Below are 12,366 nucleotides of genomic sequence, written 5' to 3' on the forward strand. Positions count from 1 at the left end.
AAAAAGGTTAAAAAAAAAAAAAAAAAAAAAAAAACGGTTAGCCCTAATACATATAATTTCCTGTAATTTAGGTAAAGGGATATTCTTTATGGTTAAAATGTATATTTTTTCATTGAAATCGTTCAAATTAAGTGTTGATGATTATTTTCTACAAAGATCGAATTTAAATAAAATTTTTACGTATCGTACGTGTCGTACTTTCGAGTAGAATTCAGCTATCACAGCAGTTCGTGTAAAATTTTTGTTATAGCAATTTTATGTTTACAAATTATTTATTAAATTTGTACTCCTCTTTTATTAGTGTTTAGCCTTTAAGCTGAGCAGAAGCAGAGCCTCTTCTAAGGTTTAGTCTGTGCTAAAATCCTAAAAACTGAAAAACGCAACGTCGCAGTCTCAATTTTGTTCACTCTGACGGAAAAATTGTCGTGGTTTCCTACTCATCCTACTTCAACCAATTTTTTATGGTGTTTAGTACAAATAAATGGTTACTAAAGCTTGCATTTTTGCAACTAGTAATATTCCAAGTCGTAGTGAAAATTTGCGTGGCATAGTATGCTATCGGTATAGCTTCAGAGTGACGTGTTTTTTCAGTTATCCATGTTAACTGCAAGCAAAAAGATTTTAAATACTCCAGCAAATTAAATCAACTATTGCAACAACATTATTTCTGGTTATAAACAATCAATATTGTAGATTAGCTATTAAAAATGAGCAGTCAAAATTCTACCAGCATGCCAGTTTCCATGCCTAGTATAAAACTGAAGAAAAAGCATATTCGTGTGAAACATCAAAAAGCCAAGCTCTTTAGAGCTAGTGAACCAATCCTTTCAGTATTAATGTGGGGTATTAATCATACTGTAAGTTAGAATCTATCAACATCTAGTATTTCAGAATATTACATAATTTAAAAATTATTAGATTAAAGAATTGGTTTACATCAATATTCCTGTCATGCTGATGCCAAATGATTTTAAAGCATACTCAAAAGTTAAAGTTGACAATCATTTGTTCAATAAGTAAGTAATAAAGATCTCTCTAGACATTCTAATTTACATTTCTAATCATTTTATTTTGTATACAGAGAGAACATGCCCAGTCATTTTAAGATCAAAGAATACTGTCCATTGGTATTTCGAAATCTTCGTGAGAGATTTTCCATTGATGATAGTGATTATCGTCAGTCATTGACCAGGTAAGTTTACACCAACAATATGTTGACAAATTTTACCTTGTGTTAAACATGAGTGTTTTAACAGATCACAACCTGTAGTATCAGATTCACCAGGTCGAAGTGGAGCAAAGTTTTATAATTCCAGTGACGGCCTCTTTGTCATAAAAACATTGACAAGAGAAGAAGTAGAGCAAATGCATTTACTGCTCAAGGAGTACCATCCAGTATATTGATTCACCAAATTAATATTTATGTTACTCTGTTTAAACTTTACATTTTTTAGTACATTGTTGAGCGACATGGTAAAACATTGCTTCCACAGTATCTTGGAATGTACCGGTTGACAGTGGATGGAGTGGAGAATTATCTAGTCGTAACAAGAAATGTGTTCAGCAATCATTTGCCTTTACACAGGTTGCTTTGGATTTTATTTATTTTCAACAAACAAATCATCATAAATTTGTCAAATTATTTTAGGAAGTATGATCTTAAAGGATCCACAGTAGATCGCGAGGCATCTGACAAAGAGAAGGAGAAAGAATTACCTACGTTAAAAGATAACGATTTTGTCAAAGACGGAACTAAAGTAGTGATTGGTGACGATGCTAGGGAGCGTTTGATGGAAACCCTTACTGCTGATGTAGAGGTTAATAACTCTTTTTGCTGACAATATTTCTGTTTTGTAAGTTTCATTCTTCATGGATTCCATTAACATATGTTTTAGTTTCTCATGAAACTTCAATTGATGGACTATTCACTCCTTTTGGGTGTACATGATTGTGAACAAGCTGAACAGGAAAACAAGGAAATATTAGAACGCTCAGAACGTAAGTTTTTAAGAATACTTGGCCTTTACTTTTCTGCGGTCACACATTGCTTGCTAAATAACGCATCATACACATCAAAATTATTATGATTTCATTATTATGATGTCGGTTGAAATTTGTTATTAAAGATTTTGTTCATTTACAGAAACGGAGTGTGTGCCTGCAGCTGAAGACAGTTATAATGAAGACGACGAAGATTCATGTGGTTCTACTGTGGGAGTCGGAGGAGCAACTGGACCCACCCCACCAGATTCACCTCAGATGGGTCGTGAAAAAGCGCAAGCTGCTCGTTCCATCTCACAGCAGTATCCGTATCAGTATACTGGTAAAATAATCCCAGATATTGACATTTACGCCATCCCATGCAAAGAAGGTAATTTCCATTTTTAAAAACCGTAACAATGAACGTAAATTATTAAGTAGCAATTACGGGTAGATGGAAGTATTGTTGAACGCAAATCCCTGCGTTTCTTGATACAAGTTTTCCGCCCATCAACCCCCCCCCCCCCCCCCAAAGCCGTAAAAAACGGTGCAATGAAACTTCTTGTCACTTCGAAATCTAACGTGTATCGATACTCCCATCCGTACTAATAGGATTTAATTCTCGTTATTTCTAGATGCGCCGAAACGTGAAATTTACTTCTTAGCGCTTATTGACATTTTGACGCATTATGGAGTAAAGAAACAAGCTGCAAAAGCAGCCAAAACTGTCAAATATGGATCCCACGTTGACGGAATTTCTACCGTCGAACCTGATCAATATGGCCGTCGCTTCTTAGATTTTATGGCGAAAGTTATTGAATAACTTTTTGATGGCTCATTCGATTGCCGTTGAAATTTTGTGTTCCACTATTCCTATTCTGTTGTACACTTTGTGTTCTTTTAAATTTATTGTATTTCCCCTTTGAAGAAAAAAAAAAAAACAATTTTTTTTTTTTTTTTTTTTTGAACTTTTTTTGTTTACTCTTTTGGATGAGCATTGAGCAATGGCGATCAAGTCTAGCTGCATACGGTGTTTACAATTATCTGAAATTTCTTCCCTTTGATTACAATGCCTTGCTAGACCTCGCCTAGTTTGGAAATTGGTCTTGTGTTGGCTTTGTATCAGTCAATAGAAGTTACAAGTTGCATCAATTTAACTTTTTATCTTAGAATGCATAATAGTCTCCTGCAAAAAGAAATCTGCCGTCAACGTTCAACTTTCGTTCTCTTTATATTATTTTGTAATTGGTCTGTAGAAATTCAATGCGTCTGAATCTGCTTGGATCTGACTTGTCTCACGGTGACAAGTGTGCGAAATTTTATGTAGCTGTCCTCCCGTCGTTTACATTCAGATACTCAGCTTAATTAAAAGAGCAGGGTTTTCTGTGCTTTCGTCTTATTGGTTTTGTATGTTCCAAAATAATTTCTGTCACTTGGTTCATTTCAGTCTCCAACGTGTGATAACCGATGTGTTTTGTCCTATCTCGTCCTTTTTTGTTGTTCCATGTGGCATCCCAAGAAGCCGTTAACATATTACGGATAATGTAAACTCGTGATTTTGATGTGTTTCTATGCCAGCCATCAATACAAAACATTTGAACGTTGCATTTCATAGGCTTCGAAGCTACAATATATATTTTAAATTGGGAATAACATTCATATCAGCTCAATAGCTTTAGACTTAGAATGCAGGATAAAAACTGATTAACTTTAACCTTTTCCCTTTTTCATTAAGATAACTGCTTTTCTTCCAAGATTGTTTACTTATTTAAAACAATTATGTCATTTTACGAATAACATGAAAAGTATGAATTTATGATAAATATAATTTTCTAAATAAAGAAATTGACTAAAATAGAAACCATGGCAACTTCATATTTCATAATAAAAAAGATTAATTATTTTCGTTTCTTTGGCATTATTGTGCTAAGATGATAAATGAAAATAAGCAAAATTCACTTTAATAAGAAGTGTGTTTAGGTCTGCTAAAGGAACAGCTTTTTAGCTGCTGTACTTGATTATGCGTCTCACTTCCTCCAATTTTGTGTTCTGCTTCTGAAGTCAACGACAAGCTTTAAGTCCATTTTCACCACCGACGTAGTCGAGTGCTAACAGTCCTCTGCTGTTTAGTGATTTGCATCTCTAATTATCCCCGTCATCTTCCGATTCCACAATGGTCCTGAAGAAAGTTAAGGTATTATCATCGCCGCGACTTCAGATTTCGTTTATTGCTCAACGAAAAACTAACACTGTATTTTTTTAACAGGGAAAGAAAGGTGTCGGCAAGAAGGTTGCACCAGCACCTTTGGCTGTCAAGAAAGAAGTCCCAAAGAAAGTTGTGAACCCGCTCTTTGAGAAAAAAGCTCGCAACTTTGGAATTGGTATTTAAATTACTGAAATTTGTTTCTGTAACTTGCCGTCATATCATGTTCTCGCAGGTCAGGACATTCAGCCAAAGAGGGATTTGAGCCGTTTCGTTAGATGGCCAAAGTATGTCCGTCTGCAACGTCAACGTGCTGTTCTTGTTCAGAGGTTGAAGGTGCCCCCTCCAATCAACCAGTTCCGTCAAACATTGGATCGTCAGACAGGTGAATTTTGGCACTAAGCTCCTCTTATGAGGTTGGCTATGATGTGCATTTAATGTACTAGGCCTTTTTGGGCAATGATGTACTGTATGACACTACGCACTACAGTGCTCTTAATTGAGCATTTAATTAGTTGCTATGATGTGTTAAATTTTTACTCGAATTATTTGAAGAAGCATCCATCATTGGATAGCTTGTGGTATACATCTTGAATGCCTTGGTTGTGGTTGTTGAGTTGTTTTCGTATAAACTGATGTTTTTTCACAGCCACCCAAATGTTCAAGCTCTTGGACAAATATCGCCCAGAGAGCAAGCAAGCCAAGAAACAAAGATTGCGTGCTCGTGCCCAAGCTCGTGCATCTGGCAAGACCGATACTCCTTCTAAGCGCCCATTTGTAGTGCGCCAGGGTGTTAACACGGTTACGTCATTGGTTGAGCAGAAGAAAGCACAGCTTGTTGTGATTGCCCATGATGTTGATCCAATTGAGGTAAATATTTAATATATCTGTTTTTGAGTTAATTTTATATTGGTGACTTTTGTATTACAGTTGGTTATCTTTCTGCCCTCATTGTGTCGTAAAATGGGAGTTCCATACTGCATTGTCAAAAACAAAGCTCGCATTGGTCGCTTGGTCCGTCGCAAGACTTGCACTTGTGTTGCTCTTACCCAGGTAATTTATTATGAGATAGGAGTTGTAGTTTCTTACTAACTTTCTTTTTTCTAAAGGTTGAATCCAATGATAAGCTGAACTTATCTAAATTGGTTGAAGCTGTGAAGAATAACTACAACGATCGTTTTGACGAGATTCGTCGTCATTGGGGTGGTGGACTCTTGGGCCCGAAATCGTCTGCCCGAATTGCTAAAATTGAGAAAGCAAAGGCTAAAGAGTTGGCCCAGAAAGTTGTGTAATTTGTCTAGTTACCTGCTATTGACTTCATTACACGATGAACTGAACAAGCTTTTGTGATTTATTTAACTTTATACGACTTAAGATATGTGTAATGTTCCTCGTTGAGTTATAAAATCGCGATGGCAAAATAATTATCGTGGTCTTATTTTGAGATGGTATCTATCTCAATTCAACATCTTCCACTTGTAATTTATGAAGAATATATATTAAGAAGAGTTCAATAACCCAAACTTCTTCACTGTGCTTAATGTCAAATCCTAGCAAATATGAATTAAAAGAATGAAATAAGACTACCAAACAAAATTTTCAATCTAATATGCAGTGACAAATTTATTTCCAAAATGAATGTTTTGATTGATCAAACTTGGAGATGTTAAGCAATATTCCAGCTGAAATATTTTCAGAAGTTTTGTTCTGTCCATAATAATCCACGAATTCACCATCTGGGTTAATCAGATAAACGATTATAGTGTGATCCACCTGAATAGAAAATTCAATGTCAATATGAGGAAAAAATTTTTTGATTACTTAAAACTTACTATATAATCATCATCTTGATCTCGTGGTCCTGCACTAAAATATACCCTGAAGTTTTTACATGCCTCAGCAATCTGTTCCTTATTCCCAGTTAAGCCAATAAGTTTAGGACTAAATTCTTTGACATATTTTTCAACAGACTGAATTGAATCTCGATCAGGATCAACCGTGATGAACAATGGTTGAACTTTCGGAACTCCCTTCATTTGATCTGTTAATTAAAACCAAACCATACAACAATAAAACAATTTTAAATGGTAAAGAAATATTAACATTTTACAAACCTAGATTATCAACCACTTTCACTAGCTTCTCAATTTCATCTGGACATATATCAGGACAATGAGTAAAACCAAAATATACTAGAAGCCACTGTCCTAAAAAATCATCACTAGATTTTTTTACTCCGTTATGGTCCACTAGATTGAATTTTCCACTTATTGCTGCTTTTCCTAGGGCTCTGTTTCTTTCAAGCTGAATGGCTGTAATCATAATTAAATATTAATAACAATTTTATTTGAAAATGAATAAAAAATACCTGCTTCCTTTTCCTTTCTAACGTAGAGCATAAATGCCAGCAAAGATCCACTCAAGCCAGCTGTGACTAACAAGGTTTTATATGATATGGGACCTTTCTTACCAAAAACTTCCTTTTTTTTGGGTAGACCCTGGGAAGTTGGATTTGAAAAGCTTTGAAGTCCTGGACCATTTTTAAAGAACCTTAAAGGTATCACGTTATGCAACCCATTAACGGATTTTCTCACGCATAAATTAAGGCGAAAACAATACGGAAACTTTGTTGAATATGAAATGAACATGATTAATGGCAGTACAATTCAATGAAACAGTTTTTTTTAACTTTATGGTGGTTCAAAAGTATCACTTGTGTTCACTGAAATTTCAAATATATATTAAAATTTTTTTATTACAGCAAATATGATCGTCTGCTGCTCGATAATTAGCCAGTGCTGAGTTGTGGAACCTCGCAATAGAGCAAACCAATGACGCGTACCCCCCGCCATGGCAACCTCGCCGCGGCCATATTATGTTTACTTCCCCTTTGGACGATGTGGAGTTCTTACGGGTTTTGGGAGGGTCCCTTAGATTTAGGTCTGTAGTTTTACTCTGTTTTCGAATGGTAAAACTTTGTTGCAAGAGGGAAATAGGGAATTGAACAGGGAATTTTGTTATGTAATTTATTTATTTTTTTGAATTCCCATTTATTTGTTAAACATGAATTAAACGCGTTGTTTACGTTTTTTGAGGGAAGAACGGAGAGAAGAGGGAGAATGGGACGAATGGGAGGGAGGAGGAAACGTGGGTCCCCTTTTTTTCGTATGCCCTCCTCCCCAAAATAACAAATGAATTTAAACTAGAGGGACCCCGATTTTTTATGGGAATTTACATGGGAGAAAAATAATCGGAACTAAAATGGCCGATTTCTGCGTTGCCGGATTGAAAAATCCAGACTTTCCGCATTGTGCAAAAAGGTCTATTAATCAATTAAATCTATAAAGACAAGAAATATCAATAAGAATTTTAATTTTGCGGCTTTGATATGATAGTATTGCACATGTAAGTTTCATTTTTTTCCTTAGAAAGATAAATCAATACTATTTACCTATGATTTTTATTTTCAAAAAGTGCAAGGATTTCAAAGGGAAATTCATTAGGGTTGGGTTTAATTATTGGAGCACCGCAAGTTCTGTCCCTACCCACAGCATGGTCTTAGCATATGGGGGACAAAGGGGAGGATTCTCGAACAAAGTATTTTTCCCCTTTCACCACCCCCATATCAGTGTTTAGTATTTGTCAAAACATAATAACATAACGTATTTTTAAAATAAATTACTTTTATTTTAAAATACTGTATTTTAAAAATACAATTCCGAGTGTTTTTCTAAAATACCAAATAAAATAAAATAAAATACCAAATAAAATACAGTATTTTAATAATTAAAGAAAATGTGTAAAATAAAAAAAAAATACAAATAAAATCAAAAAAAATACTGATAAGTCAGTTTTAATTTCGTCACCGTTTATTCCAATACTTAGGTATTAATCGATGTGGGCTGAATTGATACGATTCAACAATCAAAAATTTTAGAATTGTGTTTGAGAAAAAGTAATTGTTGAAACCAGAAAGATTTTGTTCGAGACCTCTTTGCTGCGAGGATGTCACTAGCAGTACTAAACGCTCTCAATACTGGTGGATGAGGCAGGGCAACCATAAATATCTCTTGCAACAAGAGACAAGAAAGGGAAACGGTGGGAATGAAGCTTTCAATATTTAAGAGCTCGAGTTGGTTGCAAGACACCACCATCATCCAACTCTTCCATAGGCATGTCCGGCTCACCTGAGTAGACTTCAAATTCGTCGAGAATTTTCAATTTTGGCACTTCCAGCTGAAGGGGTCCTATTGGAAGTATTTATGGTGCTTTACAAGTTGCTCTTCTTGTTGATCATTCAACCAGTCAACCATGTTTAATTTTTTTCTCTTTCCTTTCTCATCTTTGTAAAACATTACGCACAAAAAATCAGCTAAAGTGTCATCTATTTTATTTATCTTGATAATCGCTAAAATGGTGATGGTCGTGTATGTAAATATTCCTGAATAAATCGTATTTATCTGTAAAAATGTCATTTTTAATAAAACCAAACAACTAACCAAAACACCTCGCCATTTTTACCGTGCTATGCATTTACTTTGTGAAGAAGTATCCGAAATATTGGAAGCACCAGTGTATTTGCAATAACTTTTGTGTAAAAGGACAAGTATTTTAATTGGTACATTTTGCCATTAAAATTTTCTACTTGAAAAATGAAGCATTTTAGGTATAGGTGACCTACAAAGCTTTTCAGCGAGAGAGAAAACGTGTTACTCATCTAGAGTACCTCTTCGTGCTTCTTCCAGTCACGGCTGAAGTACAGTTTAGGATTTTTTGGCGGTTTCTTCGGTCGCAAAGACATTGGCGCTTCAGATGAAGCATCAGGAGTGTTTTGTGTAAGCGTACACGATTCCGGAGTCATCGGTACTACAGCGGGCACATCAGGAGTCATCGGCGCTTCGGTTGTCGCATCAAAAGTGGTTGGTGTAAGCGAACGCAATACAGGATTAATCGGTGCTTCATCGGCTGATTCAGGAGTCATTGGCGCTTCATTGGCCACATCAGGATCTACAGATCAACCCCTTACGACGTGCTTCAGTACGCGCCTCTCTTTCCATGACTCCCGCTGAAGTCGTCCAACACGCATTGTTGATGACGACCACGATGCTTTTCCGGAAGATCATCATAATCTGAAACTTCAGTTTCTTCATATTCTGCTACGTGTTCTCGTTCGCCTCTTCCTCGGCACGTATCTGATTAAAATCAATATAATTAATCTTCAATGTTATGGATTATTACATAGCCAATTTTTGTGATTTACCCGAATAAGGCTTTCCTAGTCTTCTCCAGGAACCTCCATTTTCAAGTAGGGTAGCATTCCTGATCATTTTTCTATTTCGTTTCCGCTGGGCCCTTGTAGATACACGGCCAATCTCTTCTATAGCCTCGGCGGCTTCTAAATCAGGGGATTTTAACTCCTCCACTTCTTTATAATTTCATCTAGTGAAAAAAGTTAGTTCTTACATCATTGTAATGTCCCGCGGAGCTTATTAGCTCCACCCCTCCAGGGATGGCCAACACCACCGTCTACGTCACAGCCGTGACGAAAGCCCCAGCACCGTGACGTCACATCGACACGTCCTGCCCCGTCAACATTCCGACTGAGCGCGCTGACTCATAGCACGCGGATCAAGATGCCGGTCAAGCTCAACCAAGACGGCGGTCCAGCCCAACCGCCTCGTGAGTCCAGCCCGACCTAAACGTTGATCCAGTGGGATTAATTATCCCACCAATTAACCCCCACTATATAAGCTGTACCCTTCTACATATCTCGCTCTCTCTTGGACGCTCCGTCACACGCACTATCTCTCTCTTTTGTACCCCCTTTTAGTTCAGTCAAAACAGTAGCTAAAACACACACTAAATCAACACAAATTATTTTCTTACCAATGAAATCCCTAACGTTGAGGTGGTAGGGAACATACCGTTTATTGAACCACCGATAATGTGATCGCCTAATTGCCTCCGGGTCTGAGGGTGAAAAGAGATGTACAAGGAAAATGAGTGGTGCGAAAACTGGCTAATTTGGCCAACAAGATGAGGTTCGTACAATTGGTATGGCTACGGCTTCTAAAATCAACGCTTCAACGGAATTGTTTCTACGGTTTTCCCTCCCATGGAAGCTGAAACGTTCTAGGGTCTCAGTACCTAACCTATAGCCACTCCAGTAGATGTATAGCTGGACAATTGCAAGCTGAGTATCCGGAGATTATGAAAGCAAACGCCGACGATGACAACGTCATATGTGCTACATAAGGTAAATTTAAAATTGTGGCATGCTACCGCATGCCACATTGATCAACGAAACTTACCTCAAAACCTTCTCATATTCTATCTGGGGGAAGAAGAGCTTCATTTTACAATGCCATATAAAAATAATAGTAATAAATCGCGGAATGCGATCTAAGAAAAATATTCTTTATTTAGAATACAAAATAAAACTAAAGGGACCCATATTTTTAATGGGAATTAACAGGAAAAGAATATTTAATAAATATGGCCGATTTCTGCGTTGCCTGATTGAAAAATTCAAAGTTTTCACTCTATGAAAAAGGTTAATTGTTATTTTTGGTGGATTTTTGCCTAAAATATGTTTTTAAAATAGAAAAACTCATTTGCTTTGTTGTAACTGTGCTAATTATTGCGCTACTTTAACTTTTTGTAAGCCTTACAATTATGTATATAAAAAGACCCCCGTGCATGTTAATGTACTCGACTAGTACATGAAACTTAAGTAAAATTGATATGTGACGAAATAAATTAATATACCTTTGCATGTATTTCAAGAAATTTGCATATGCCAATGAACGCAACAGATTCTAAATTGGGAATTTTCGTGGTTTTTATTTGACGTGGCGTACAGTTCTTATAAGTATGTCAAAAGGGTCAATAAACATCTACCATGGAATAACACCAACGGACTTGAGAATATTGAAATATCACTATGCAAAAAAAGAAAGGGTACTGTCCCTCTTCGTTGGGAAGTCAAGAAGGAAACGACTGATGCAAAGAAAAAACAAGCTTTTAAGTGTGTGGGATAAAATAAGATGAATAAGTGAACCCCCAACCCCCTCCCCCCCCAGAAACTCTTCCACTACAGGAAACGGAATAACTGAAAAAGGTGGATTTTGTATTTTGTGTCAAGATTTTTCAAAGAAATTACGCCTAATGAAAAGTGGGTACTAAGTGTGAAATTTCAATTATTGTATAAATTGTGTGTCAAAGACTACACGGTTTTTGTGTGTTATGGTGATTAATGGAAATTTGTGATTGGGATTTTATATTCATTTATTCTTTTATTTGTTAACATGTCTACCAAGAATATACATTTGAATCTTCAGAATCTTTATTTATTTAACGAACCAGTTATGAACTGTCACTAGAACTATTAGTCTATAAGGATACATGGGTCATCATGCCTCCATAGAAGAAGTAATGTTTGTCACTTGGCTAGCTCCTGGCTCTCAGCCCGTTCATTATCTCCCAGATCATTTTTTTATTCAAGCGCGGTCCCAAGCGCGACAAAGGTAGATCTATCAGTAGTTTTCAGGTGACCTTAAGGGAGAAACAAACCCCTCTGGTTTCTGACGACTAGATACTAGCGACAATTAAAAGTACAACGCCCTACTCCGGTTTTGAGTTAAAGTAGGTGGGACCTACGTATTCATCACCATTCGACCTATTGATGGCAGATCGATTGACACCTCTTTTGTTCATCGGACAAGTAGATACATGTCACATTACGGAATTATGCGCGCAGCACCACCGTCACTGTCGTGTTTTGTCCCGAGCTAACGAGCATGCTAGTGAGCTGGATTGACTTCATCAAGGTGCTGGATATTCTTCACGAGCGTTAGTCACAATCAAACTCCAACATCAGACTTCTAGTTTTTGCCGATCCGTGTCCCATATTAGATCGCCATATCCATCGCCAGAGAAACCTTTCCCCGGCAAGATGTTTATCTTAAAGGATCAGTCAAAACAGGTTTGTCTTGCATGATAAAGCCGACCTTGGAGGATTTGGTGACGAGTGGCGTCAAAGTGTCGGTTTCTGAAGCAACAGAGTGAGGGTCGCGTTGGTCGTGATGAAGACGATCCGCACCATCTGGATGTGCATCAATCAAACCCATCCGAACAAGCGTGTATTGACCCATCCATCCCGCACCAAGAGATATCGTCACAAA

At 36.8% G+C, this 12,366-nt stretch overlaps 3 protein-coding genes across 3 annotated transcripts; 2 read left to right on the plus strand and 1 right to left on the minus strand.

Annotated features, from left to right (window-relative positions):
- Nucleotides 1–378: 378 nt before the first annotated feature.
- On the plus strand, nucleotides 379–3,584 carry LOC124335872 (phosphatidylinositol 5-phosphate 4-kinase type-2 alpha-like). The gene is made up of 9 exons (XM_046789362.1): nucleotides 379–857; nucleotides 919–1,016; nucleotides 1,082–1,192; nucleotides 1,257–1,395; nucleotides 1,455–1,585; nucleotides 1,649–1,817; nucleotides 1,896–1,998; nucleotides 2,144–2,371; nucleotides 2,616–3,584. Exons 1-9 carry the CDS (start codon nucleotides 708–710, stop codon nucleotides 2,801–2,803), a joined length of 1,317 nt encoding a protein of 438 aa, XP_046645318.1. The 5' UTR covers nucleotides 379–707; the 3' UTR covers nucleotides 2,804–3,584.
- Nucleotides 3,585–4,012: 428 nt separating this feature from the next.
- Nucleotides 4,013–5,520, plus strand: LOC124338677 (60S ribosomal protein L7a-like). Its single transcript, XM_046792834.1, has 6 exons — nucleotides 4,013–4,174; nucleotides 4,247–4,361; nucleotides 4,419–4,568; nucleotides 4,833–5,053; nucleotides 5,114–5,236; nucleotides 5,293–5,520. Exons 1-6 carry the CDS (start codon nucleotides 4,154–4,156, stop codon nucleotides 5,473–5,475), a joined length of 813 nt encoding a protein of 270 aa, XP_046648790.1. The 5' UTR covers nucleotides 4,013–4,153; the 3' UTR covers nucleotides 5,476–5,520.
- A 259-nt stretch (nucleotides 5,521–5,779) lies between these two features.
- LOC124338676 (protein SCO1 homolog, mitochondrial-like) lies at nucleotides 5,780–6,984 on the minus strand. The gene is made up of 4 exons (XM_046792833.1): nucleotides 6,552–6,984; nucleotides 6,298–6,495; nucleotides 6,016–6,224; nucleotides 5,780–5,956 (listed from the first exon to the last, which is right to left on the minus strand). Exons 1-4 carry the CDS (start codon nucleotides 6,829–6,831, stop codon nucleotides 5,807–5,809), a joined length of 837 nt encoding a protein of 278 aa, XP_046648789.1. The 5' UTR covers nucleotides 6,832–6,984; the 3' UTR covers nucleotides 5,780–5,806.
- Nucleotides 6,985–12,366: the final 5,382 nt, after the last annotated feature.

The sequence above is a fragment of the Daphnia pulicaria genome, chromosome 4, assembly GCF_021234035.1.
Source record: "Daphnia pulicaria isolate SC F1-1A chromosome 4, SC_F0-13Bv2, whole genome shotgun sequence".
NCBI lineage: Eukaryota > Metazoa > Arthropoda > Branchiopoda > Diplostraca > Daphniidae > Daphnia > Daphnia pulicaria.